Below are 24,981 nucleotides of genomic sequence, written 5' to 3'. Positions count from 1 at the left end.
AGAGACCTACAGACATGACATTTACAGAGAGATTGAGCTCTAGAGCAAACTACTGACAAGGTTTTTAAACCAAGGGAAAGGAACTGTGATTGGGTAGGAAACAGGAGGAGGTGTGTCTTCTGATTGATGATTGACTGATTGGGGAGTGATGATTTTCACCTGTGAGGGGAGAAGGAGAGCAAACACAGGATACCTGTATCCGTAACAGTGTATTTGCATTCTGCTGGTTCCAGGGTCCTGTCTCTGTGACGGAGGAGCTCCACTCTCTCAGCTTTGAGGCCCAGTTCAACATACAGGGCATTAACATCGACCTGGAGGTCAGTCAATTTCTACACACTCCTTCATATCTCCTATATAAGACACACACTCTCTGACAATACTCTACATCATCCCACACCTCAAATGATCCCCACACAGTCTTCCTAGCATACATTGTCAGTCATTATTACAGTGCCTTGTAGAAGTATTCATCCCCCTTGGTGTTTTTCCTATTTTGTTGCATTACAACTTGTAAATCAATTTTAATTCCAGGTTGTAAGGCAACAAAAATAGGAAAAATGCCAAGGGGGTTGAATACTTTCGCAAGCCACTGCAGTCATTGTGTGAGCAAATACTGTATGTATGTATGTATGTGCGTGCATATATGCCTCTCTCTCTGCAGACCTGCTCCTTTCCTCTGGTGGTCATCTCCAATGTTAGCCAACTGCCTGGAGGTTGGGCATCTGTCATGTGGTACAACCTGCTGACTGACGAACCCAGGGTGAGCTGAACACACACATACTCTACCATTCTTTTAGGTGTTTTATATTTTCTCACTCTCTTTCTTCTGTGCCGTTCCCTTTTTTAGAACCTGGGCTTCTTTGCCAGTCCTCAGCGGGCCAGTTGGGGCCAGCTCTCTGAGGTACTGAGTTGGCAGTTCTCCACCTTCGCTGGGCGGGGCCTTAACAGGGAACAGCTGTGCATGCTAGGAGAGAAACTCTTGGGTACGGTGGCCTAGTGGAACACTTTTCATGAAGGCATACCAGTGTTGGAACAGCATACATACACCATTTATTTGCAAAGGTCATGAGGAAAAGCACTCCCGTCCCTTTAGAAGTATTTTCAATTATAATAGAACAGGAATGTGAATTGTCATGAGATTGTTCAACATCAGTCTTTGGCTTCCAACCACTACAATAGCATGGACTCCCCCTATATTACATTTACATTACATTTAAGTCATTTAGCAGACGCTCTTATCCAGAGCGACTTACAAAGGTGGTGTTATTTCTGTTCAAGAATACTTGAATATTCATTCTTAGTGTATGAAATTGTAATGTTTTTTTGTTGTTGATAATTGTAAATCTATGAATCATCTTCAATGTAGGTCAGCAAGCCTCCCAAAACGAATGTCAGGTATCCTGGTCCAAATTCTGCAAGGTCGGTTCTATTGCTTCTTTATAGTCCTACGACTACAAGTCTTAAACACACAATTAAGGAGGTCCTATCTTAGTAACAAATACTCTCCCTTCCCACTTCATGTAGAATCTTTCACAGACATACTGTACTGTCATTCTCCATCTTGACTTGACTTATTCTCTTCAGCTCCTAGTGGAGTCATTCTCCATCAACAATTCATAATTGCACCAGTTCCCCCGAGGAATTTTTCCAGTGGTCATATTAAGTTAATAACTTGAGGCTGTCTCTTTATTGAAAGATGCCATAAAAACTTAAGGGTAATTCTCATCTCTTTCCCATTATGTCTGCTTTTTCCAGGAGAATATTCATGGGAAGAATTTCAGTTTCTGGATGTGGCTGGATTCCATCCTGGAGCTCATCAAGAAGCATCTACTTCCCATCTGGAACGACAAGTGAGATTTAGGGCCGGTCAGAAACACCCCCTATCCCCTTTCCCCTAGGCACTATGCCATGTGTGGACAATTATTAGGGGGACAGATGGAATTATTGCCATGTTGCTTCTACAATATTCTCAGATCTACATAAATGCTTAGGCGATAGATGCTAGGGGCTACAAGTTGTTTGTGGCCACTCCTCTGCTTTGTGTACCCCACTGCTGATCCCTAAGCTACCTTTTGCTAAACTACAGTGTTGGGTTGAGTACAATTTAATGTCATTTGTGAATCATTAGGTTCAGTTCCATTTTGAATGGATTTAATGGACTGGATTGATCTATTCACTGCTCAGGGCTTTAGACCACAGTGTACTGTTAAATCAGTGGGGTGTAAAATAAGTAATGTAACGGTGCTGTAACTGATGGTGTGTTTTGGGTGTGCTTCCTTCAGCTGCATCATGGGTTTTGTCAGTAAGGAGACTGAGAGGGCCCGTCTGAAGGACAAGGAGCCTGGGACTTTCCTGCTGCGCTTCAGCGAGAGCCACCTGGGCGGGATCACCTTCACCTGGGTGGAGCAGTCCGATAGTGGTGAGACCTGCTCGGCTGTCGATTACTGTGGTGCCGTGAAATAATTATCTTCACTATTTGGAATTTTTGCATCTGCTCTTGAGCCAAAGGGGGACCCCTACATGGAGAGAGAAATTATCCAGAAATTACCTGATTAGACATAAAGGGTCACACCTCCCCACACCCATTAGTAAAATCATATTGTTTGCCCAAAACTAGTGATTTTGTTTGGTTTCATAAGATAATAAATTGATTCATATTTTATCTAAACCATGAGGTCAACATTGAAATCCACAAAACAATTAGCATCTAAACTTCCACAGTGTCTTTAACATTGATTCTGTAAACATTTAACTCTGATTGGCGCTTTGGTTGTGTCTGTGTCAACAGGAGAGGCCAAGTTCATCTCGGTGGAGCCGTACACCAAATCACGCCTCAGCGCTCTCCCATTTGCCGACATTATCCGGGACTACAAGGTCATCACAGACGGAGAGGTCCCTGAGAACCCACTAAAGTTCCTCTACCCAGACATCCCCAAAGACGAGGCCTTCGGACGACTTTACAACAGCCAGCAGAGCAAAGGCAAGATGTCTGCCAAGACATGTTTATGATGGAGAGGGTTTTGGTTTGTACTGTATATAAAATAATTCTGACCACCTAGGTTCCAGCAACTTCTGTGAGTGAGAGTAAGTATGTTATGGGATTGCATAGTTTACTCATTGTTTGTTGGTGATGTGTTTTTACCTGTGTGTTACTGGGAGTTGGTCCGCAACATGCAATTATCACTCATAATCAACCCAGCAACATTCCCAGAACATTAGCTAAGATTCACATCTAATTCAGGTGTTATCTAACATTAGGATAATAACAACCCAAAAGTATTCTAAGATAAAAAAAAATCTTATTTTTTAATTGAACTATTCTTGGAATGTTGTCCTAACGTTCAATAAAATGTTGCGCACAACATCTTTAACAACCACATCAGAACATTCCCCAAATGTCATCATTAGGTTTCCAGGTAATGTAATAACACAATGTACCAGTAATGTTTTTAGAACATACTGTCGCAGCAAAATGTGAGAACAATAGAATTGGTTCTGAGAAAACATTATGGAAACGTTCTGCTAATGTTGGCGATGTTATTAAGAACACCCATAACAACAAGCAGGGAATATTCCCACAATGCTCTCATAAAGTTATAGTTTCACGTTATGGCATGATTGTTCCAATAACGTTCCCTAAACGTTCTTCTGCAATCGTGTCTGGATTCAATTAAATTGCTTCTGAGAAAACATTACTGGAATGTTTCGCTAACATTAATGGAGATGTCATCCGAGACACCTTCCCAGGTATAGGATCTTAAATTGACCAGTTTCTCACAGCAGGAAAATAATCCTGCAGCAAAAAAAAATAATGTGAATTACTTTGTGGATTATAATTAATACATTTTAGTATGGATTGATAAATTTGTTTTGGCAAATCAAGTCTGACATTTTAATGTTGAAATTACAAACTTTGGAAGCATTTTTAAACCTCAAATACATTTCAAGTTTTCATTTCCTGTGGCACAGTGACTTTTATCCAGCAACCGGGTGGTCAAATTAAGATTCTGTATAGGCCTAACCAATTATGTGTATTGATAATAACCAGAAGCCCAGCAAACTGCGAACCTTCCCACAACATCAGCTAACTGTAACGATTTTCTGTAGGCGAAGGAGAGTCGGACCAAAATGCAGCGTGTAGATTGCGATCCATGTTTAATCAAAAAACGTAACGACTCTAAATACAAATACTACAAAAACAAGAACGTAATGAACGTAACGAAAACCGAAACAGCCTATACTTGTGTAAACACAGAGACAGGAACAAGGACACTAAGGACAATCACCCACGAAACACACAAAGAATATGGCTACCTAAATATGGTTCCCAATCAGAGACAACGATAATCACCTGACTCTGATTGAGAACCGCCTCAGGCAGCCAATGACTATGCTATACACCCCACACAACCCCAAGACGAAACACACCACAAATAAACCCATGTCACACCCTGGCCTGACCCAATAAATGAAGATAAACAAAATAAATATAGACCAGGGCGTGACAGAACCCCCCCCCCCCCCCTCTAAGGTGCGGACTCCCAGACGCACATCAAAACAATAGGGAGGATCCGGGTGGGCGTCTGTCCATGGTGGCGGCTCCGGCGCGGGACGTGGAACCCACTCTATAAAATGTCTTTGTCCCCCCTCCTCGCGTCCTAGGATAGTCCACCTTCACCGCCGACCATGGCCTAGTAGTCCTCATCCAGAATCCCACTGGGCAGCTCGGGACAGAGGGGCAGCTTGGCACAGAGGAAGCCCGGCATTTGGATCCGGCAGATCCTGGCTGGCGGACCTGGAAGAGTCTGGCTGACTGGCGGACCTGGAAGAGTCTGGCTGACTGGCGGACCTGGAAGAGTCTGGCTGACTGGCGGACCTGGAAGAGTCTGGCTGACTGGCGGACCTGGAAGAGTCTGGCTGACTGGCGGACCTGGAAGAGTCTGGCTGACTGGCGGACCTGGAAGAGTCTGGCTGACTGGCGGACCTGGAAGAGTCTGGCTGACTGGCGGACCTGGAAGAGTCTGGCTGACTGGCGGACCTGGAAGAGTCTGGCTGACTGGCGGACCTGGAAGAGTCTGGCTGACTGGCGGACCTGGAAGAGTCTGGCTGACTGGCGGACCTGGAAGAGTCTGGCTGAATGGCAGCTCCATGCAGACTGACAGCTCCGGCTGCTCCATGCAGACTGACAGCTCCGGCTGCTCCATGCAGACTGACATCTCCGGCTGCTCCATGCAGACTGACAGCTCCGGCTGCTCCATGCAGACTGACATCTCCGGCTGCTCCATGCAGACTGACATCTCCGGCTGCTCCATGCAGACTGACATCTCCGGCTGCTCCATGCAGACTGACAGCTCCGGCTGCTCCATGCAGACTGACAGCTCTGGCTGCGCTAAACAGGCGGGAGACTCCAGCAGCGCTGTAGAGGAGGAAGGCTCCGGCTGCGCTAAACAGGCGGGAGACTCCAGCAGCGCTGTAGAGGAAGGCTCCGACTGCGCTAAACAGGCGGGAGACTCCAGCAGCGCTGTAGAGGAGGAAGGCTCCGGCTGCGCTAAACAGGTGGTAGACTCCAGCAGCGCTGTAGAGGAGGAAGGCTCCGACAGCGCTAAACAGGCGGGAGACTCCAGCAGCGCTGTAGAGGAAGGCTCCGACTGCGCTAAACAGGCGGGAGACTCCAGCAGCGCTGTAGAGGAGGAAGGCTCCGGCTGCGCTAAACAGGTGGTAGACTCCAGCAGCGCTGTAGAGGAGGAAGGCTCCGACAGCGCTAAACAGGCGGGAGACTCCAGCAGCGCTGTAGAGGAGGAAGCCTCCGGCTGCGCTAAACAGGCGGGAGACTCCGGCAGCGCTGTAGAGGAGGAAGGCTCCGGCTGCGCTAAACAGGCGGGAGACTCCGGCAGCGCAGGAGAGGCGAGGCGCACTGTAGGCCTGACGCGTAGTGCTGGCACTGGTGGTACTGGGCCGAGGACACGCACAGGAAGCCTGGTGCGCGGAGCTGCCACCGGAGGGCTGGTGTGTGGAGGTGGCACAGGATGGGCTAGACCGTGAAGGCGTACTGGAGATCTTGAGAGCAGTGTTGTCACAGGACGTGCAAGGCTAGGGATGTGCACAGGAGGCCTGGTGCGTGAGGCTGGCACCAACTTCACCAGCCGACTAACACGCACCTCAGGACGAGTATGGAGCGCTGACCCAGGTGCCATCAAATCCCTGACACGTTCCGTCGGGCGAATTCCATGCAAAAAGCACCAACACAGCAACTCCCTCATTACTCTCTCCTCCAATTTCCCCATTAACTCCTTCACAGTCTCTGCTTCACTCACCTCCAACACCGGTTCTGGTCTCCTCCTTGGCTCCTCACGATAAACAGGGAGAGTGGGCTCAGGTCTGACTCCTGACTCTGCCACACTCTCCCTGAGCCTGGGCTGACTCTCGGGCTTCCATCCGCGTCGCCGTGCTGCCTCCTCATACCAGCGTCTCTCAGCTCTCGCCGCCTCCAGTTCTTCTTTGGGGCGGCGATATTCTCCAGGCTGATCCCAGGGTCCTTCTCCGAACAATTCGTCCTCCCATGTCCATTCCTCTCTTTGCTGCACCTGCCTGTTGACACGTTGCTTGGTCCGTTTGCGGTGGGTGATTCTGTAACGGTTTTCTGTAGGCAAAGGAGAGTTGGACCAAAATGCAGCGTGTAGATTGCGGTTCATGTTTAATCAAAAAACGTAACACGAATCTAAATACAAATACTACAAGAACGTAACGAAAACCGAAACAGCCTATACTTGTGTAAACTAACACAGAGACAGGAACAAGGACACTAAGGACAATCACCCACAAAACACACAAAGAATATGGCTACCTAAATATGGTTCCCAATCAGAGACAACGTTAATCACCTGACTCTGATTGAGAACCGCCTCAGGCAGCCAATGACTATGCTATACACCCCACACAACCCCAAGACGAAACACACCACAAATAAACCCATGTCACACCCTGGCCTGACCCAATAAATGAAGATAAACATAATAAATATAGACCAGGGCGTGACACTAACATGCCCATTAAATTATAGTTAGAGTTTGAGCTAACATTAGGATGATAATGTCCCACAAACATTGAAAGAATGTTTTTGATCACCAAATATTTTTTTTCTAAAAACGTTTTGAAATTAATTATCCTTGAAATGTTCTCCTAACATTCTCTAAAATGTTCTACAGTATCTGTAGAAACTACCACAGAACATTCCCCTAAGATTCTCATTAGGCTGATAAAGTTATAGTGTGACATGACATGTTGGTTCTACTAACTTTCCCTGAACATACTTCGGCAAATAAAATGTTGGCGCAATAGAAGTTGTTCAAAGAAACATTCCTGGAATATTCAGTTAATGTTGATGGATTGTCATGTGATTCCGAATCATTTCCATATGTGTTTCCACATGAGTTGTACCACTAATTTCCTCAACACTAAGATAACACGAACACATGAAAGAAACCTCCATGGTGTAACGTATATGTCGGGAGTCAGAAAGCAAGTGCAGGTGGTGAGTTTTTAATAATAATCGGAACAATATAACAATTACGAGTAATGTATAGACATGAAACACATAAACAATACTGACTGGTGAAAGAATCTAAGGGAGTGCCAGATATAGGGGAGGTAATAAGTGAGGTAATGGAGTCCAGGTGTGCCTAATGATGACGTGCAGGTGTGCGTAATGATGGATCCTAGGACTGGTGGTTATTATACCAGCGACGTCGAACGCTGGAGGGCAGGAGCGGGAGTAGACGTGACACCTATCTCTTGTCATATCCCCACATTGTTCCCACAACCTAAAGACATTTGTTGGGAACTTTGAAAGAATGTAAAAAATGTGGTTCTTGTAACATCAAGTGAATATTTTTTGCACCCTAAAAGAAACATTGTATAATCATCCGCACAACTGGAAAGCTTTTGTGATTTGGGAATATATATTTTGTGATGTCCCCACAATGTTCCCACCAGACTGTTCCCACAACCTAATGAAGCATTCTGGGAACCTTTTAAAGAAAATACTAAATGTGTTCTGGGAATGTTCTTCCAACGCCAGTTGAATGTTTTATACAAACATTGTATAATCATCAGCACAACTGGACAATCAAATGTTCTGGAACTGGGAAGCAGGATTGATATTGCCAACAATTTGAATGGTTGTTTACTAACATGCCCATAATCTCCTATTTAAAAAAAATATCTTCTTGCAGTCTTTCCATACATACCATCTATGCTGATCCCCATCTCAACTTTGCAGTGAGTACTTAAGTTTAAGTTTGTTAAGATCTTATAATCTGTGCATGCCAGGAGTTGAATGCAGACCTGCGCCAAAGATGTGTATCCGAAATATTAGGCTATGTTAGATATCCTTTGTTTCTATAGTCTAAACCATTCCCTTGACTTATATCTCTGTCTCTTTCTCTCCACTGCTCCCGCCCCCGCCCTTAGAACCACACCTCCCCCCTGCTCCTCCCCAGAACCCCCCATGTCCCCTGGGATGTTTGACATGCTCACCCAGCACCTCAGCCCCTTGGAGATTGAGACTGCCGTGAGTACAGTAACCACCCTATCTTAAACAGACACAGCTAGCCTAGTCCCAAACTCTAGGCCCATCTAATGTAGCCAACTCTTCCATCATTGCAGATACACAGTTGCCTCTCTAAGCCAGTTGGTGCTGGTATACAATAACCTTCGTCTCAATTTTGGTGATAATACAAGAAATGAATTTTCAACTCTGTTACACTTGTATGAGTGGAGGCTCCTCAGAGGAGGAAGGCCGAACAAAACGGGGCTAAACCTACCTGAGAGTGTCCAATACAAACTCTTGTCTGCAACTGTTTTGGACTAGTGTTTACACCCTAGATCAGCTAGAGTGTGCAAGGCGGTATCGATTGTGTCACTGTCTGCCACCTTGAATGCTCCAATTTTGTCTTTCGACCTGTGCACCAACGTTTTAAACTTTAATTCATAGGCTAGGTTTCAGCAACCTCATGATGGGTATAGGGAAATTTGAGCATCATGTAGTAGCCTAAGCCTATTGATGTTACATTGAGCTGGGTGAATGGAATATGAATGACAGTCATCCGATATGCTGTAATAGAAATAAGGCCATGCGCATAAGAAAACTTAAACAGCACTGACCACAACTGACTTGGTGTATAGTAATGATAGAAGAGTTGGCTATAGAACACATCATGTAGAAGGTTGGGACTAGGCTACACCGCAGCAAGGTATTAAAACACTCTGGAGATTAACTAGGTTCAGAAGCCTCGGTTGACTTTATCTCTGCTCTGGCTTTGACGTTAGATACGACTTTTAAGATGATGTTCCTTTGTAAAATAAACAAGTCATCATGAAGACTCCTTGTAATCCTCTGTGGTGGTTGGACTGAACCTGCAGAAACAATCTTTATATTCTAGTTGCATTGGCGTCTGCTATTATGGGCATTGTTTGACTTTTACAGATGAGTTCTCCGTACTCCGAGTAACCACAAGATGACCTGCAGAGTACGCCAAGTAACACAGTCTCTACTGAATCCCTGCACAAGTGTAATTTTCTCTTACATCTGATCACAATACATTGCTCTTCTACCCAACTGTTAGTATTGTCTTTGAGCCCTTTGTCATGAATACAAAGATATAATATTATGTTTTGAGCATAAAGCAGATATTACATGCAAGGCGGTATTGAATGTGTCCAGAATACATCCAGCTTATGTCCCTTCTCATAAATTGACATCTTTATTACTTCTGTGCAAGCACACTATTGCTTTCTGTTTGTGTCTGTGTGCACAAGTAATGTTAGTATGTTATTATATATATATATATATAGTGTCTTATGCCCCGCTATCAAGAACCAAGTTTTGTACAAATAATACATGTTTATTATCGCTTTCACTTTTTGTGTTTTCATTAGTTTACCAATTTGATATTTTTGCACTTAGAGCCCAAGGTGTAATGGTCCCATTTTCATTGACACGCCTTTCCAACAGCAAAAGGGTTAAACAAAATATGATTTCCCCTTTTCAATTGTCTTTACTACTGAGTAATAGTATACCTGTAGGTAATAATAATAAATAATAATTCATGAAACTTTTAAAGTGCTATTCATTACATGATAGTAGGGTTGAATAGTGGGAACCTGGTTACCGAGATTTATCTCCCAAATCCACTCCCTTTCCCGGGATAAATAACTGCAAGAAACCTGTACATTTTTATACAGTTTTATATGAACAGCATGGTGTGAAATGGAGCTGTTAAATGATATGTGATGACAGACAGTACATCTCAGTATGGAGCACAGTTCACAATGCATGTAGACCTATCATCTCATCACAATCACTTTTTTTCTTGTCAAAGGTATGCCTACATTTGCCGCAGCGTAGTCTATGACACAGTAATATAAAGGCCGAATTTGCCTGAAATTTACCCATCTCCATCTGGCTTTCAGGGGTCACCTTGTTTTTTAATTGTAAAGATTATAATGTGTTTAATTGCAGCTGCAGAGTTTTAAAGCAGCCTGTCACTCAAATATCTTGCTTTAAATCAGTGCATGCCCCAGCGCTCTCTCTTACTTTCTCTCCATCAACTCCATTCAAATTGCATCCAAAACAGACAATCCTGTTCAATATTGATATATAGCCCTATATATAGATGTACATCTAGCCTACCTCTTTTAGGTAAAGAATTCAATGCAGTATTAGCCTTATATTTAGCAAATTAATGATGGTTATGCATAATAAGATTCTAACTTATGGCCTCTGTCTCTTGCGCAATACGCGTGTACCTGTGCTCAGCTGGCCTCTCCTTAAAAAAAACTCTCCTTAGCTCTTGGAGTCCCATGCAGGAAAGCTAGAATAGCTTGCTGGACCATATTTTATTTTTAGCATTTCTTATACAAATAGACTATTCTAAAAGGCTAGCAAGCTTTTTTTGCTGAATGTTAAATACAGCAGCCAATAAAACTCACGGGTAGTTTTAAAGAAGAGTGAACACACAATGGCAGTAGGATATAGGAGTTATTTATTCAGACCCATAACCATTCAATCTTTGAAGACAAGTGAAGGCCTTCTGTATCTAATTCTAGTCCTGTATTATTCAAGGATGACATTAGAATGACAAGATAAGGACAACTAAACGTATTTCATTTAACTGTTGAAAGCGAGGAAGGAATGAAGCAACATTAGAGAGAGGAAGAGGAGGTAGGCTAATAGCATTAGGGAAAATATTATCAAAGGTATATACTGTATATGCATCAGCCTACTAATTATACAAATAGGCCCTATCATATTTCAAAATTAAAATCAAATTCACTAGCCTATACTTGTAACTTTAGCCCGCATGTGGTTCATCAGAATTGCATGTTCTCTTCTGCTTTATCATGGCTTGAATGATGTGCGTAATTCCAGTCCATATAATACAGTATAATACAATACAGTACAGTAATACAGTTCACACTCAAAGATTTTACCTACAGGAGCTAGTTTAATTTATTTACCCAAGTGAGCATATAGCTAGCTACATCTATGGGCTTTTTTCTGTTGTGCGTAATGTGCTGTAGCCTATATCATATATGTATTGGATAACGGCACAATAATTTGATATTTTTTGGGCTTGGGCTCATTAAATGTCATTCACGTCCATGGTCAACACTCACAGTGGATGTTTAAAATACTGCACTGGACAAAGCAATAAAAGTTATCAGATTTTCTCTCCTTGAATAAAGGTCATCTCCTTGGAATATTAATTTCCTTTGTTTTTATTAATTGACGACTAGTAATGACTGCTCTTCAGGTCATAACCTATAGTACAATACAGACAGACAATCAAGTATAAAGTGCTGGAATGCCCAATTTGAAGGGCTTCATCTTTTTCTGGTGCAAAGGTACAGTATTACTGACTAAACACTAGAAATGCATTTGGGATTCCCCCCCCCCCCCCATGCAGTAATAATGGACTGTGAATGTTATACTGCCTCTACCCACATAATTTGTGGCACAGGTGGTTATGCACGTACCTATGCACCGTAAAAATAAAATAAAAGTCCTCCAAATTGGGACATTCCAGCACGTTGTACTTGTTTGACTGTCTGTTTTGTACCATAACTTTGCCATATAACTTTTCTTATCATGATCTCTTACTTGATCGATTATTTTGCCTTTGAGCTTCTTTGTATGTGTAGGAGCCAGCAATAGGCCAAGTGTATTTCACAGCTCGGGCCTTAATAAAGTGGTACTGTATATACATTTCAGAAAGTGATCAATGTAAAAAACAAAACTACTCAATAATTGTGATTTATGTGGTTGGCCTATTAGATGTTCCTGGAAGAAGAAGAAATACTTGGGATTTGTGCATATTTTGGTTTATGCTGTTTCCTATACGATGATGCATACACTCTGGATTACGGATGCTATGTATTGGCCAATGAGAGGCTTTAAGGCCATATTGGTACTACTCGGAAGGAGCAGTCCTCTATAGGAATTCATGGAATTCTACAGTATTTCAATAAATTGTTTCAAAGACAAAATTAGTATGTATTTGTTTTAATGGGGACAGTAACCTTAGTATTCTCTACAAATTCTACTTCAAGCAAAATGATATATATATATATATATCTATATATACACACTGATTGAAGTGGATGAAGAAAATACAAAGAAAAAAATCAACCGTTTTTTTTTCTACCACCATCTTTGAAATGCAAGAGAAAAGTCCCAGTTCTAGCCATCACTCTGGTTGTAATTCCGACCGTGGCAGCAGTGTATGCACAAAGTGTCACGAACGTCGTCAGGGAAATGACCGGACCAAGGTGCAGCGTGGTGAGCGTACATTTATTTTTTATTTTGAATGTCGCCAACAAAAACAAGAAACAACAAAACGAACGTGAAGTTTACTAGGGCTATACAGGCCACTAACAAAGTCAACTACCCACCACTAAGGTGGAAAAACAGGCTGCCTAAGTATGATTCCCAATCAAAGACAACGATAGACAGCTGTCTCTCATTGAGAACCATACCTGGCCAAAACATAGAAACAGAAAACATAGAAATAAAGAAACTAGAATGCCCACCCTAGTCACACCCTGTCCTAACCAAAATGGAGAATAAAAGCCTCTATGGCCAGGGCGTGACATAAAGTTTCAGACGGATAACTTGAAGTATGAGTACAGCAAAGCTGTCATCAAGGCAAAGGGTGGCTATTTGAACAATCTCAAATATAAAATAGATTTTGATTTGTTTAACACTTTTTTGATACCTACATGATTCCATATGTGTTATTTCATAGTTTTCAAATCAAATTTTATTTGTCACATACACATGGTTAGCAGATGTTAATGCGAGTGTAGCGAAATGCTTGTGCTTCCAGTTCCGACAATGCAGTAATAACCAACAAGTAATCTAACTAACAATTCCAAAACTAATTTCTTATACACAGTGTAAGGGGATAAAGAATATGTACATAAAGATATGAATGAGTGATGGTGCAGAGCAGCATAGGCAAGATACAGTAGATGGTATCGAGTACAGTGTATACATATGAGAGTTTTGATGTCTTCTATTCTTCTACAATGCAGAAAATAGTACAAATAATGACAAACCCTTGAATGAGTAGGTGTTCTAAAACGTTTGACCGGTAGTCTAGGCTTTCAAAGAAATCTCAATAATGAGACATCGTCGCCTCAGATGAGAACGACCGACTCCCCAGGGTCATGTACTACATACAGAAAACCCTGAAATTGTTGAAATAAGTAAATAAAATCCATGATGAGAGAGTAGCCAGATTAACTGAAATAGCAGTGGCGATGGCACTCTTTCGCTCGGTGCAGAGACGTTTTATAGGTAATAAATATGTAGGGGACCTCTGAATGCTACGTACTCAGCATATTCCAAATCCAGAGGTTGTGAGTCAAAATCCCAGGTGTGGCCATATTCAAAAGTCAGTATTATAAATTGATCATGTCAAATGTAATCATATTTTCATTGATTAAAGGTTTGTACACTATTTTAACTGAACAGTGTCCCACTTACCCTAAAAACCCCATTTCATTACTTTACTTACTTATAAAGGTTTGGGACACCTGGGAGCATCACACGATGTCCTGGCGACTGGAAAAAACAAATTTCCTAAGAACATCTTGAAAATGTCCTGACATGGTCTTCAACAATGCCCTGGAAACTTACAGGGAACTAGACAAAGTCCCTTCGTCCTGATCTTGTCGATTTACACTTATAAGATCTGATCAAAATCAGTTCACAATGCGTCTTTTAATTGTCTACACCTGTCTGAAAATGTTGGCACAATCAGAAACATGATCAAGGCACAGGACGCATGTTAGCACCAGGTATAAACAGGGCTAAAGGTCCCCCAGAGAACAAATCTCCTGAGAAAGTCTTGAAGATATCCTCACATGGCCCTCAACGACATCCTGGGAACTTACAGCGAACTATACAAAGATCCCCCAGAGAACGTTCCCTTGGGACCATCACTAAATGTCCTAATGACTAGAAAAATGAAATTCCTGGGAACTTCCTAAAAAAGTCCCGACCTGGTCTTCAGTGTCATCCTGGTAACTCACAGCGAACTCGACCTAGGTCCTCCAGAAAACATTCCCTTGTGACCATTATGCAATGTCCTAATGATAAATAAATGAATGTCCTGTACTGGACATCCCCTTTTGTTTGCTGAATATAACGTCCCATTGGAACAACCCACGGACCTTTTTGCAACGTTCCCTAATGGTCATTCTAAGATCTTATTGTAATAGTCTGTCTGTAACAATCCAGGACCTGTCGGAAACGCCCTCTTGTGGTCCTTGGATGTCCCAAGGATAATGTCCTATCAGAGCGAAGTAGGAACCTATTTGTAATGTTCTCTAGTGGACATCACAATACTTTATAATAACATTATACTGGGAACATTACATAATGTCTGTGAATGTTGTGAATATATATATATATATACATTTTTTTTAATTCAGTTGATATAATATCATTTCAAAGTATGCATTAAGGTGTCTGCAATAGAATGCACAAATGTAGACATTAATTAATGCATTTCCAAAACCTTTTTTACAATAGTGGAGTAGTACAAAAATTGCACAAAGTATCTTATTAGACAGTGCTTGATATAGACTCAGCATTCTTGTTTTCAAAGTGATTGAATGTGTAATAGTTAGTTAATAATGTTAATCAGTCTATGACCCAAGCAAGCCTACCACAATGAATGGCAGGTGTCCTGGTCCATGTTCTGCACGGTAGGTCAAGCAGTTATATACACACACAAGCTGGATCATGTCATGTCCTACTAACAAATATCCTCCTTCCCCTCCTTATAGTTTCTCTGTGAATGGGAGTAAGTATGCAATGCGGATGTGACGTCAGGGAAATGAACATAATATTCCTGTAGACACAGCCGCACCACCTTTTTAAGTAGCGAGGCGAGGTACTAAGATAAACATAACACAGGTTCTTTCAATCAAGGAGTGGAGCATGGGAATCAGACAACATTATGCAACAACAATTGATTTAATTTTCAGTGTCACAAGTAAGACACAACATCCATAGGCCTACATCATCTTCGGACTCCGGGAGCTTCGTACAACTGTCCTACAAGATCGACTTGAACGGTTAGCAATATCAGATTTCTCAAACAAGTATCACTAGGTTTATATGTTTAATTCATATACTCAAACTGACGATAATGTGTTGCAACACTCAAAGAGAGCGTGCCCAGGAAGAAGGAGAGTAGGTCTAGGTGGAATATGGGCGCCAATGCCTAAAAACAATACATTTACAATAATTCCTATTCCTCATACTTACTTTGTTACAAGAAATACCGTCGCCGGTCCCATTCTCCCAAGGCACGTTAACCAGCACATAGTAAGGCGATCCCTTGAAGGACACCGGAAGGCTTTTATGCAAAAGGCTTTGGCCTTAGCCTTAAATAATGCTATTAACAATTATAACTTGGTACTTAGGTACATCTTTTTTTTTTTACAAATTGGTTGCCATGAAGACTTCTTGTAATTCTTTGTGGTGATTGGACTGAACCTGCAAACACACAAAACAATCTTTATCTTCTAGTTGCATTGTCATCAGTTATGCATTTGTCTGACTTATACTTTGCTTTTGAAACAGATGAGTTTTCCGTAAACAATGTAACACCAATGTCAGGAGTGCTCCCTCTCCGGCCTTTAGGTCACCAGGCTGCTCGTTAGGGCGCACACCTGTCACCAGCGTTACGCGCATAATGACACTCACCTGGACTCCATCACCTCCTTGATTACTTGCCCTTTATATGTCACTCCCTTTGGTTTCTTCCCCAGTTGTCATTGTTGCCTACAATCTCTACTGAAGCCCTAGACAAGTGTAATTTTCTCTTACATCTGATCACAGAGCAGGATGGATGAAGCTAAGAGGGGTTACTTTGCTGAGGAAATAATTGAGAACAAAAATTACCTTAAAAAGTTTTGGAAATCATTTAAGGAACTTGGCTGTAGTAGTACAACCAAAAACAAACTAAACAGTATTGGACTGAACATCAAGGAGGAGATGGAAAGGTTGCCAATAAATGCAACTTTTTTTTTTACTTCTGTTGCCAGCAAGCTGGTTAGTAAGCTGCCCAGCAGTTCTGAATTGTATGGAAGCAACCAAGTCAAGTATTATGTAGAGTTAGGGGTTCAGCCAAACTCTTATTTTTGCAAAGGTAGCAACAGCCAAAATAATCAGTATGCTGGCAGAGCTTAAATGCTCCAGAGCCACAGGCCTGGATAATATTCCTGCAAGGTGTCTTATAGATTCTGCTGAGCAGATTGGCACTTGTATTACGCATATCGTTAATCTCTGTCTTTCCCATGGACATGAAACAAGCTAAAGTTATACCTCTGTATAAGAAAGGGATAGTCTGACCCTGGGAATTATAGGCCTGTATCTATCATCTGTGTAACATCAAAGATCCTGGAGAGAGTTGTACATGAGAAAATGTATGAATATGTTAACAAACAGGGTCTAATGTATGATTTTCAGTCGGGTTTTAGAAAAACATACTCCACTGATTCATGTCTACTTTACTTGACTGACTTCATTGTGTAGATTGTCTGAAATCAGAGTGGAGTTAGTCCATGAAAGTGCTAGCTACTGCCCTCATTCAATGCCATTTTGACTATGCTAGTACCTCCTGGTTTGGTGGCTTATCTAAATTTATGAAGGGGAAGCTCCAGATAGTGCAGAATAAGCTGTAGTATTGAAGGTGAGTCCACTTACTCACATAGGCAGGAGCTGCTTTCAGGAACTAAACTGGCTGCCTGTTGAAGCTAGGGTGTCCCAGATTAGACTGGGTTTGGTTTACAGGAGTATTCATGGTTCTGCGCCCAGATATCTAAGTGATTACTTTCCTTGTGTTAGGGATGCACACAACCACAGCACCAGATCAGGTGTTGCTGATGTGTGCTTATACAGGTTGAGGAGTAATGCTGGGTAAGGTACTTTCTTGTATACTGGATCCTCAGAATGGAATGAGTTGCCTCTGCCCATAAAAACAACGTCCTCTCTGGGCAGCTTTAAAAAATAAAGTATAAATATGTTTGATGTCTTCTGTCCCCATATGAATAACCCCTATGATGTAACTGGAATGAGGAGATAGATGTTCTTCTTCTCTGTTTTTGTTTTATTGTTTCACTGCCATACTCTGTTCTATCTTGCTAGCAATCTTGTCTCAAGAGGACCAGACTTTATTGTTTGTTATCCTCAATGATTTTATTCATGTGCATGTATGGCTTTTTCAAGTTTTATGTGTGCTTGTTTTTTAAAATGGTCGAATTAATAAACTAAACTAAACAATACATTGCTCTTCTACCCAACTGTTAGTATTGTCTTTAAGCCCTTTGTCATGAATACATATGATGTTACGAGCGTAAAGTAGATATTACATGCAGCGTGTTATATCACTTCTCATAAATGGACATCTTTATTACTCCGTGTGCTAGCACACTGTTGATTTCTGTTTGTCTCTGTGCATAAATAATGTTAGTCGGTTATTGTTGGAAAATTGCTACTCTATGAAGAACCAAGTTTTGTACAAAGAGTAAATGTTTATTACAGCACTGATGTCTTCATTCAGTTTACCAATTTGATATTTTTTGGACTATGCGTCAAAGGTCTCTCCAATAGTAAAAGGGCTTAACAAAATATGATTTCCTCCATGTTCTTTACTACTGAGTAATAGTATACCTGTAGATAGTCATAATAGTAATGGTCCATAGTCAACAATCACACTGGATGGATAAAATATTATACTGGACAAAGCAATATTTTTAATCAGACTTTCTCTCCTTGAGTAGCTTTCCTGCATTCAAATGTGAACCAAATGTTAGGTTTTTGTCTTCAGTTTTCTTTTGCCCCTTGCAGGTTCTTCAGAACTGCAACATTTCCTCTTTTTATGATGAAATATTTTCCTGAATGGTTCAATCCCAAATGCAGAAGTGATTTTCATTTTCGACTTGGCATTTGACCTGCTACAGTTGTTTGCATCAAGAAGTGGCTACTGTACTGTATTGTACTGTATTGTAGTGAAGTCGGAAAGTACCCTGGGCTGTCCCTTATTAAGTTACTGCACGGGGGGAAACATTAATGTTTTTCTAATGTTTTGCCTAGAAGGTGCCAAGAGCTTTTTTCCTACTGTGGTTTATGTTTGACTTTAAAGTATGAACGCTGACTTACTGGGTTTACTTTGCAATGAGACACTGTAGCATGATATAAGAGCGTTGCAGTTTAAGGGATTTTGTTAAGAGGATGGCAGTTTTTAGGTATTTGGAGGATGTGGGGTTTGATTTTTGTTTTTGTTTGGGACACCTGGGAGCATCACACGATGTCATGGCGACTGGAAAAAACAAATTTCCTAAGAACATCTTGAAAATGTCCTGACATGGTCTTCAACAATGCCCTGGAAACTTACAGGGAACTAGACAAAGTCCCTTCGTCCTGATCTTGTCGATTTACACTTATAAGATCTGATCAAAATCAGTTCACAATGCGTCTTTTAATTGTCTACACCTGTCTGAAAATGTTGGCACAATCAGAAACATGATCAAGGCACAGGACGCATGTTAGCACCAGGTATAAACAGGGCTAAAGGTCCCCCAGAGAACAAATCTCCTGAGAAAGTCTTGAAGATATCCTCACATGGCCCTCAACGACATCCTGGGAACTTACAGCGAACTATACAAAGATCCCCCAGAGAACGTTCCCTTGGGACCATCACTAAATGTCCTAATGACTAGAAAAATGAAATTCCTGGGAACTTCCTAAAAAAGTCCCGACCTGGTCTTCAGTGTCATCCTGGTAACTCACAGCGAACTCGACCTAGGTCCTCCAGAAAACATTCCCTTGTGACCATTATGCAATGTCCTAATGATAAATAAATTAATGTCCTGTACTGGACGTCCCCTTTTGTTTGCTGAATATAACGTCCCATTGGAACAACCCACGGACCTTTTTGCAACGTTCCCTAATGGTCATTCTAAGATCTTATTGTAATAGTCTGTCTGTAACAATCCAGGATCTGTCGGAAACGCCCTCTTGTGGTCCTTGGATGTCCCAAGGATAATGTCCTATCAGAGCGAAGTAGGAACCTATTTGTAATGTTCTCTAGTGGACATCACAATACTTTATAATAACATTATACTGGGAACATTACATAATGTCTGTGAATGTTGTGAATATATATATATATATATATACAATTTTTTTTAATTCAGTTGATATAATATCATTTCAAAGTATGCATTAAGGTGTCTGCAATAGAATGCACAAATGTAGACATTAATTAATGCATGATTTTCATTTTCGACTTGGCATTTGACCTGCTACAGTTGTTTGCATCAAGAAGTGGCTACTGTACTGTATTGTACTGTATTGTAGTGAAGTCGGAAAGTACCCTGGGCTGTCCCTTATTAAGTTACTGCACGGGGGGAAACATTAATGTTTTTCTAATGTTTTGCCTAGAAGGTGCCAAGAGCTTTTTTCCTACTGTGGTTTATGTTTGACTTTAAAGTATGAACGCTGACTTACTGGGTTTACTTTGCAATGAGACACTGTAGCATGATATAAGAGCGTTGCAGTTTAAGGGATTTTGTTAAGAGGAGGGCAGTTTTTAGGTATTTGGAGGATGTGGGGTTTGATTTTTGTTTTTTACAGGAGGTTCACCTGAGGGATGGAGGGGATGTTAGTAGGTTTAAGAGGGAGTTGGGACAAGGGGGAGTCGGTTTGGGGTATTGGGGGGGTGCACTAATCAGGGGTAGGGATTTTGTGTGGGCACAGGGAGGTAAAAGTGGAGGATTCTTTTGTGGTAATGCAGGGGAGGGTTATAGGGGTGGATGTCACGATAAGGGATTGTAAATTTAGATTAGTGGTGGTGTATGGGCCACAGGTGGTGGCAGACAGGAGGGAGATGGTGGACTGTCTGACGCCCCTGTGTGTCACAAATAGGAAATTAGTGATAGGGGGGGATTTTAATACAGATTTAGGAATAGGGGGGATAGCAGTGCAGGCGCCATTGCCGGGCTAATGGCTTGCCATGGTCTGGTAGATGGTGGTCTGCACACTACTCCGAAAATGGCCGGTCCTATATGGCGCAACTCCAGGGGGGTTGAGCGGAGGCTTGACTATATTTTTGTACCCAGGTCTTTGGGTAAGTTGTCTGGGCGGCTGTTGCCTGTTTTCTTTTCGGATCACGACGGGGTGCTCCTGCAGGTGGGGTCGCCAGTATGCCTCTTTGGTAGGGTGTACTGGAAGTTAGATCGGGATGTGCTGGAGGAGCAGGCTTTTGTTGATGGGTTTTATGGTTTCTTTTGGAGGCTTGAAGGCCTCCGGTCCATGTGCGAGGGGGTGTTAGAGTGGTGGGAATTAGTTAAGGTGAGGATTAGGGCTTTTATAATAGGGTATTGCAAGAGGAAAAAAAGGGAGGAGAGGAGGGAGGTGGATCGTATCCATAGGTTAATTGAACTCGAATACGAGGCTGGCAACCTCAGCGGGTCGTTTGACTGGGAGAGATCCGCAACCCTAAAGGCGCAGCTCAGGGAGTTGCAGGAGCGGAAGGCTCAAGCTTTCCTGGAGCGTGCGCATAGTGGCTTTCTAGAACATAATGAGACTTGTTCTGCTATGTTCTTTAAGTTGGTTAGGGCCAGACAGAGTAGGAAGGTAATGCATGGCGTTAGGGAAGAAAATGGTAGTATAGTTAGAGAACCAGAGGATATGGTCAGGGTGACAACTGATCATTTCCAAGGTTTATTTAAGGAAAGGGAAATAGATGTAGAGCAGGGAAATGTGTTTTTAGAACACTTGTCCAGGCGGTTGCCGGAGGACATTAGAGAAGTGATGGAGGCCCAGATTTCACTAGAAGAGGTTGAGAGAGCTCTTAGGAGGATAGGCAAAGGGAAGGTGCCTGGGATGGATGGGCTGCCGGCTGAGTTTTATCTCAAGTTTTGGGGTATACTTGGACCAGTGGTCCTCGAAGTCTTGAAGGCCATCCTTGAGACGGGGGTCCCGGGGGGATCAATGGCTGTTGGTGTGCTGTCACTTTTATATAAGAAGGGGGAAGTAACAGACCTTGGCAACTGGCGGCCGTTGACCATGCTGTGTGTAGATTACAAGCTACTTGCAAAGGTTTTAGCAGACCGGTTGCGCACAGCCCTTCCCTACGTCGTCCATGAGGATCAGACGTGCGGGGTAGAGGGCCGCTCTATTAGATGGAACCTACAGTTAATCAGGGACTCCATCGCTTGGGTTGAAGATAGAGGACTGCCTTTAATGGTAGCAGCGCTAGATCAGGCGAAAGCCTTTGGTCGCGTGAATAGATCCTTTTTATTCAGAGTGTTAGGTCGATTAGGATTTGGGGAGAAGTTCATAGGATGGATTCGTACATTATATGTCGGAGTGGGGTGCCGAGTTAGTGTAAATAGTTTTTGACCTCTCGTCTGGGGTCAGGCAGGGGTGCCCACTCTCGGCTCTCCTCTTCGTTCTGTACATGGAGCCTCTGGGGGCTGCCATTAGGGCAGACACAGGGGTGGAAGGCTTGTTGATCCCTGGAAGTGGTGGGCTGCGTGTTAAGATGACGCAGTACGCCGACGACACTTCCTTGCTGCTGTGCAAGGACTCGTGCCTGACAAGGTCCCTTGCCATCTTTGGGGATTTCACCCGAGCGTCGGGAGCAGTTCTGAACCATGCAAAGTCTTCCGTCAAGTTTTTTGGAAGATGGCGCGGTAGAACGGATGTGCCTGGGGGGTTATCTCTCTGTGAGGGGGCCCTGAGGATTCTCGGGGTCCATTTTGAGACCTCCTGTCTGAGGAGGCCTCTAGTGAGGCTTGTGTTTCAGTTTATGTGGAGTGGCAGGTGCGAGTGGGTCGCCAGGGCACGCATGATCTGTCCCATCGGGGAGGGAGGTAGAGGGGTACCACATTTCCCCCTCAAGCTGGACACAATGTTTCTTTCTTTCTTGTTAAAACCTCTTGGAACTCCCCATCCCGGATCCGGGATCGTGACTAAAGCCTCAGGCTCATTAGCATAACGCAACGTTAACGATTTCTGAAAATCGCAAATAAAATGAAAATAATGCGTCTGCTCTCAAGCTTAGCCTTTTCTTAACAACACTGTCATCTCAGATTTTCAAAATATGCTTTTGAACCATAGAAATTGACTAATTTGTGTAAGAGTATGCAAAGCTAGCATAGCATTTTGAGTAGCATTTAGCACGCAACATTTTCACAAAAACCAGATAACCAAATAAATAAAATCATTTACCTTTGAAGAGCTTCTGATGTTTTCAATGAGGAGACTCTCAGTTACATACCAAATGCGCAGTTTTTCCTGAAAGCGTCTGTGTGTAGGAGAAATCGTTCCGTTTTCTACATTGCGTCTGGCTACCGAAACGAACCGAAAATTCAGTCACCTACAACGTAAAACTTTTTCCGGATTAACTACATAATATCGACCGAAACATGGCAAACGTTGTTTGGAATCAATCCTCAAGGTGTTTTTTCACATATCTCTTCATTGATATGCAGTTCGTGGAAGCTTGCTTTCCTCTCTGTATCCCATGGAAAAATACTGGCAGCTGTCTTTTGCGCACCAATTTCGGCGCAGGACACCGGGCGGACACCTGGTAAATGTGGTCTCTTATGGTCAATCTTCCAATGATCTGCCTACAAATACGTCACAATGCTGCAGACACCTTGGGGAAACGACAGAAAGGGCAGGCTCATTCCTCTCGCATTCACAAGACAATGGAAAACAGAGCCTCAAAAATCCTGCTCATTTCCTGGATGCCGTCTCATCTTGGTTTTGCCTGAAGCTCACGTTCTAGGGCACGCACAGAAAATATCTTGGTAGTTCTGGACACGTCAGAGTGTTTTCTTTCGAAAGCTATCAATTATATGCATAGTCGAGCATCTTTTTGTGACAAAATATCTTGTTTAAAACGGGAACGTTTTTCATCCAAAAATGAAATAGCGCCCCCAGAGCATCAACAGGTTAACGGAGCTTGCTCATCCAGTGATACACCCGTCCGGTTACCTCCTGTTACCTCCTGTTTTTCTCGTAACAGGCGAGAAGCGTAATGGTGTGGTCTAACACGGGTCCTCGGGCGGAACAGCTGCCGTGGCACTTTGGTCATGCGGCCAAGTGGCTGCGTGCGCACCCTGAGGTTGAAGTTGCCCGAGTAGGTTTAGATCACAGGCACCTGTACGAGGAGGTCAGAAAGGCAGGGAGTCCGGCGCCTGTAGTGGGCATCTCGGAAGTGGTCTGGGAGGGAGTGCAGGCGCGGGGTCTGGACAACAGGCTCAAGGACCTGAATTGGTTGAGCCTCCATAAGTGCTTTCCGGTACGTTCCATCTTGTACCGGTATAGTTTGGTACAATCCCCCACCTGTCCAAGATCCTCTTGTGGCAGGGAGGAGACTGTGCGCCATGTCTTTTGCGACTGTGCCTTTGCCGGAGTAGTATGGGCTAGGGCACGGGTGTTGTTAGGTTTGGTAAGAGGGGATTTTGTATTGACGTGGGCCAGGTTAGAGAGAGGTGTAGGGAGAGCGAGAGGGACGGATAGGGACAGGTTTCTGCTCTGGCTTCTCATGAGTCTCTTTAAACGGGGGCTGTGGGAAGCCAGGCAGAACATGGTGAAGACAGGGAGAGATTGGGGGGTGGAAGGGATAGTGAGGAGGGTGGAAGGAGATTTGAGGGGGAGGATGAAGAGGGAGGAGAGGAAGTGGGGGCAGCATGCTGCTCGGGAGAGGTGGAAGGGGGGTTTAGGGCTGGGTGTCATTTAGATTTGTAAGGGGATAGATTAGGGACGGGGAGATAGGGAAAGGTATTTGGTAGGGTGACTGGGAGGGAAGATGCTCCCCTGAGGTTTTGTTTGGGGTTTATGTTTAGTTAAATTAGTTTAATTAAAATACCATCTTTTGAGTATGTATGAAAATTATGAGTTGTAAAGAATGAATGGTATTAAAGATAATAAATTATTTTTTATAAAAAAAAATTAAAAAAATAGGCTGTTTAGGTTTTTCACGTTTATTGGGGTTTTTTTGTATACTGTTTGTGTTTTCATCTTTATTAAAGATGTATACAAGTAACCACACTGCATTTTGGTCCGCCTCTCCTTCAAATAAGCACCTCTTAATAAAGGCCTTATAAATCATAACCCTGTCCTGCATCTTGGTAGAGCATTGCAATGCCAGGAAATTGGCTTCGACCACCCATATGTAAAAAATATATTCACGCGTGACTAAGTCGCTTTGGATAAAAGTGTCTGCTAAATGTTATATATTATATTTCACTAAAACATTTGTAGGATGGCCCAACCTCTTTCCCTCTCGGGAGCATAGTTAATATTGGATTTGATATGAACTTCCCCCAAAATGCTGTGCTGAAAGATGACACACTCTAAAGTGCAGTCATGCACAGCTAAAAACCTTG

At 42.8% G+C, this 24,981-nt stretch overlaps 2 protein-coding genes across 3 annotated transcripts in view; both read left to right on the top strand.

Annotated features, from left to right (window-relative positions):
* Positions 1-11,760, top strand: part of stat4 (signal transducer and activator of transcription 4) — a 37,757-nt gene extending 25,997 nt beyond the window's left edge. For both annotated transcript variants that reach the window (XM_064975848.1, XM_064975847.1), the window contains exons 14-23: positions 234-317; positions 662-760; positions 848-983; positions 1,367-1,419; positions 1,756-1,850; positions 2,283-2,419; positions 2,789-2,980; positions 8,232-8,277; positions 8,470-8,569; positions 9,485-11,760. In XM_064975848.1, coding sequence (XP_064831920.1) covers positions 234-317; positions 662-760; positions 848-983; positions 1,367-1,419; positions 1,756-1,850; positions 2,283-2,419; positions 2,789-2,980; positions 8,232-8,277; positions 8,470-8,569; positions 9,485-9,508 — 966 coding nt within the window. In that variant the 3' untranslated portion in view covers positions 9,509-11,760. The remainder of the gene's footprint in view (positions 1-233; positions 318-661; positions 761-847; positions 984-1,366; positions 1,420-1,755; positions 1,851-2,282; positions 2,420-2,788; positions 2,981-8,231; positions 8,278-8,469; positions 8,570-9,484) is intronic.
* Positions 11,761-15,472: 3,712 nt separating this feature from the next.
* The window catches only part of stat1b (signal transducer and activator of transcription 1b), a 60,215-nt gene continuing 50,706 nt past the window's right edge, over positions 15,473-24,981 (top strand). The window contains exon 1 of the mRNA XM_064975850.1: positions 15,473-15,645. The gene's annotated coding sequence lies outside the window, so the exon portion shown is untranslated. The remainder of the gene's footprint in view (positions 15,646-24,981) is intronic.

This window comes from Oncorhynchus masou, chromosome 10, assembly GCF_036934945.1.
Source record: "Oncorhynchus masou masou isolate Uvic2021 chromosome 10, UVic_Omas_1.1, whole genome shotgun sequence".
NCBI lineage: Eukaryota > Metazoa > Chordata > Actinopteri > Salmoniformes > Salmonidae > Oncorhynchus > Oncorhynchus masou.
This window is presented reverse-complemented; position numbering and strand designations above follow the sequence as displayed.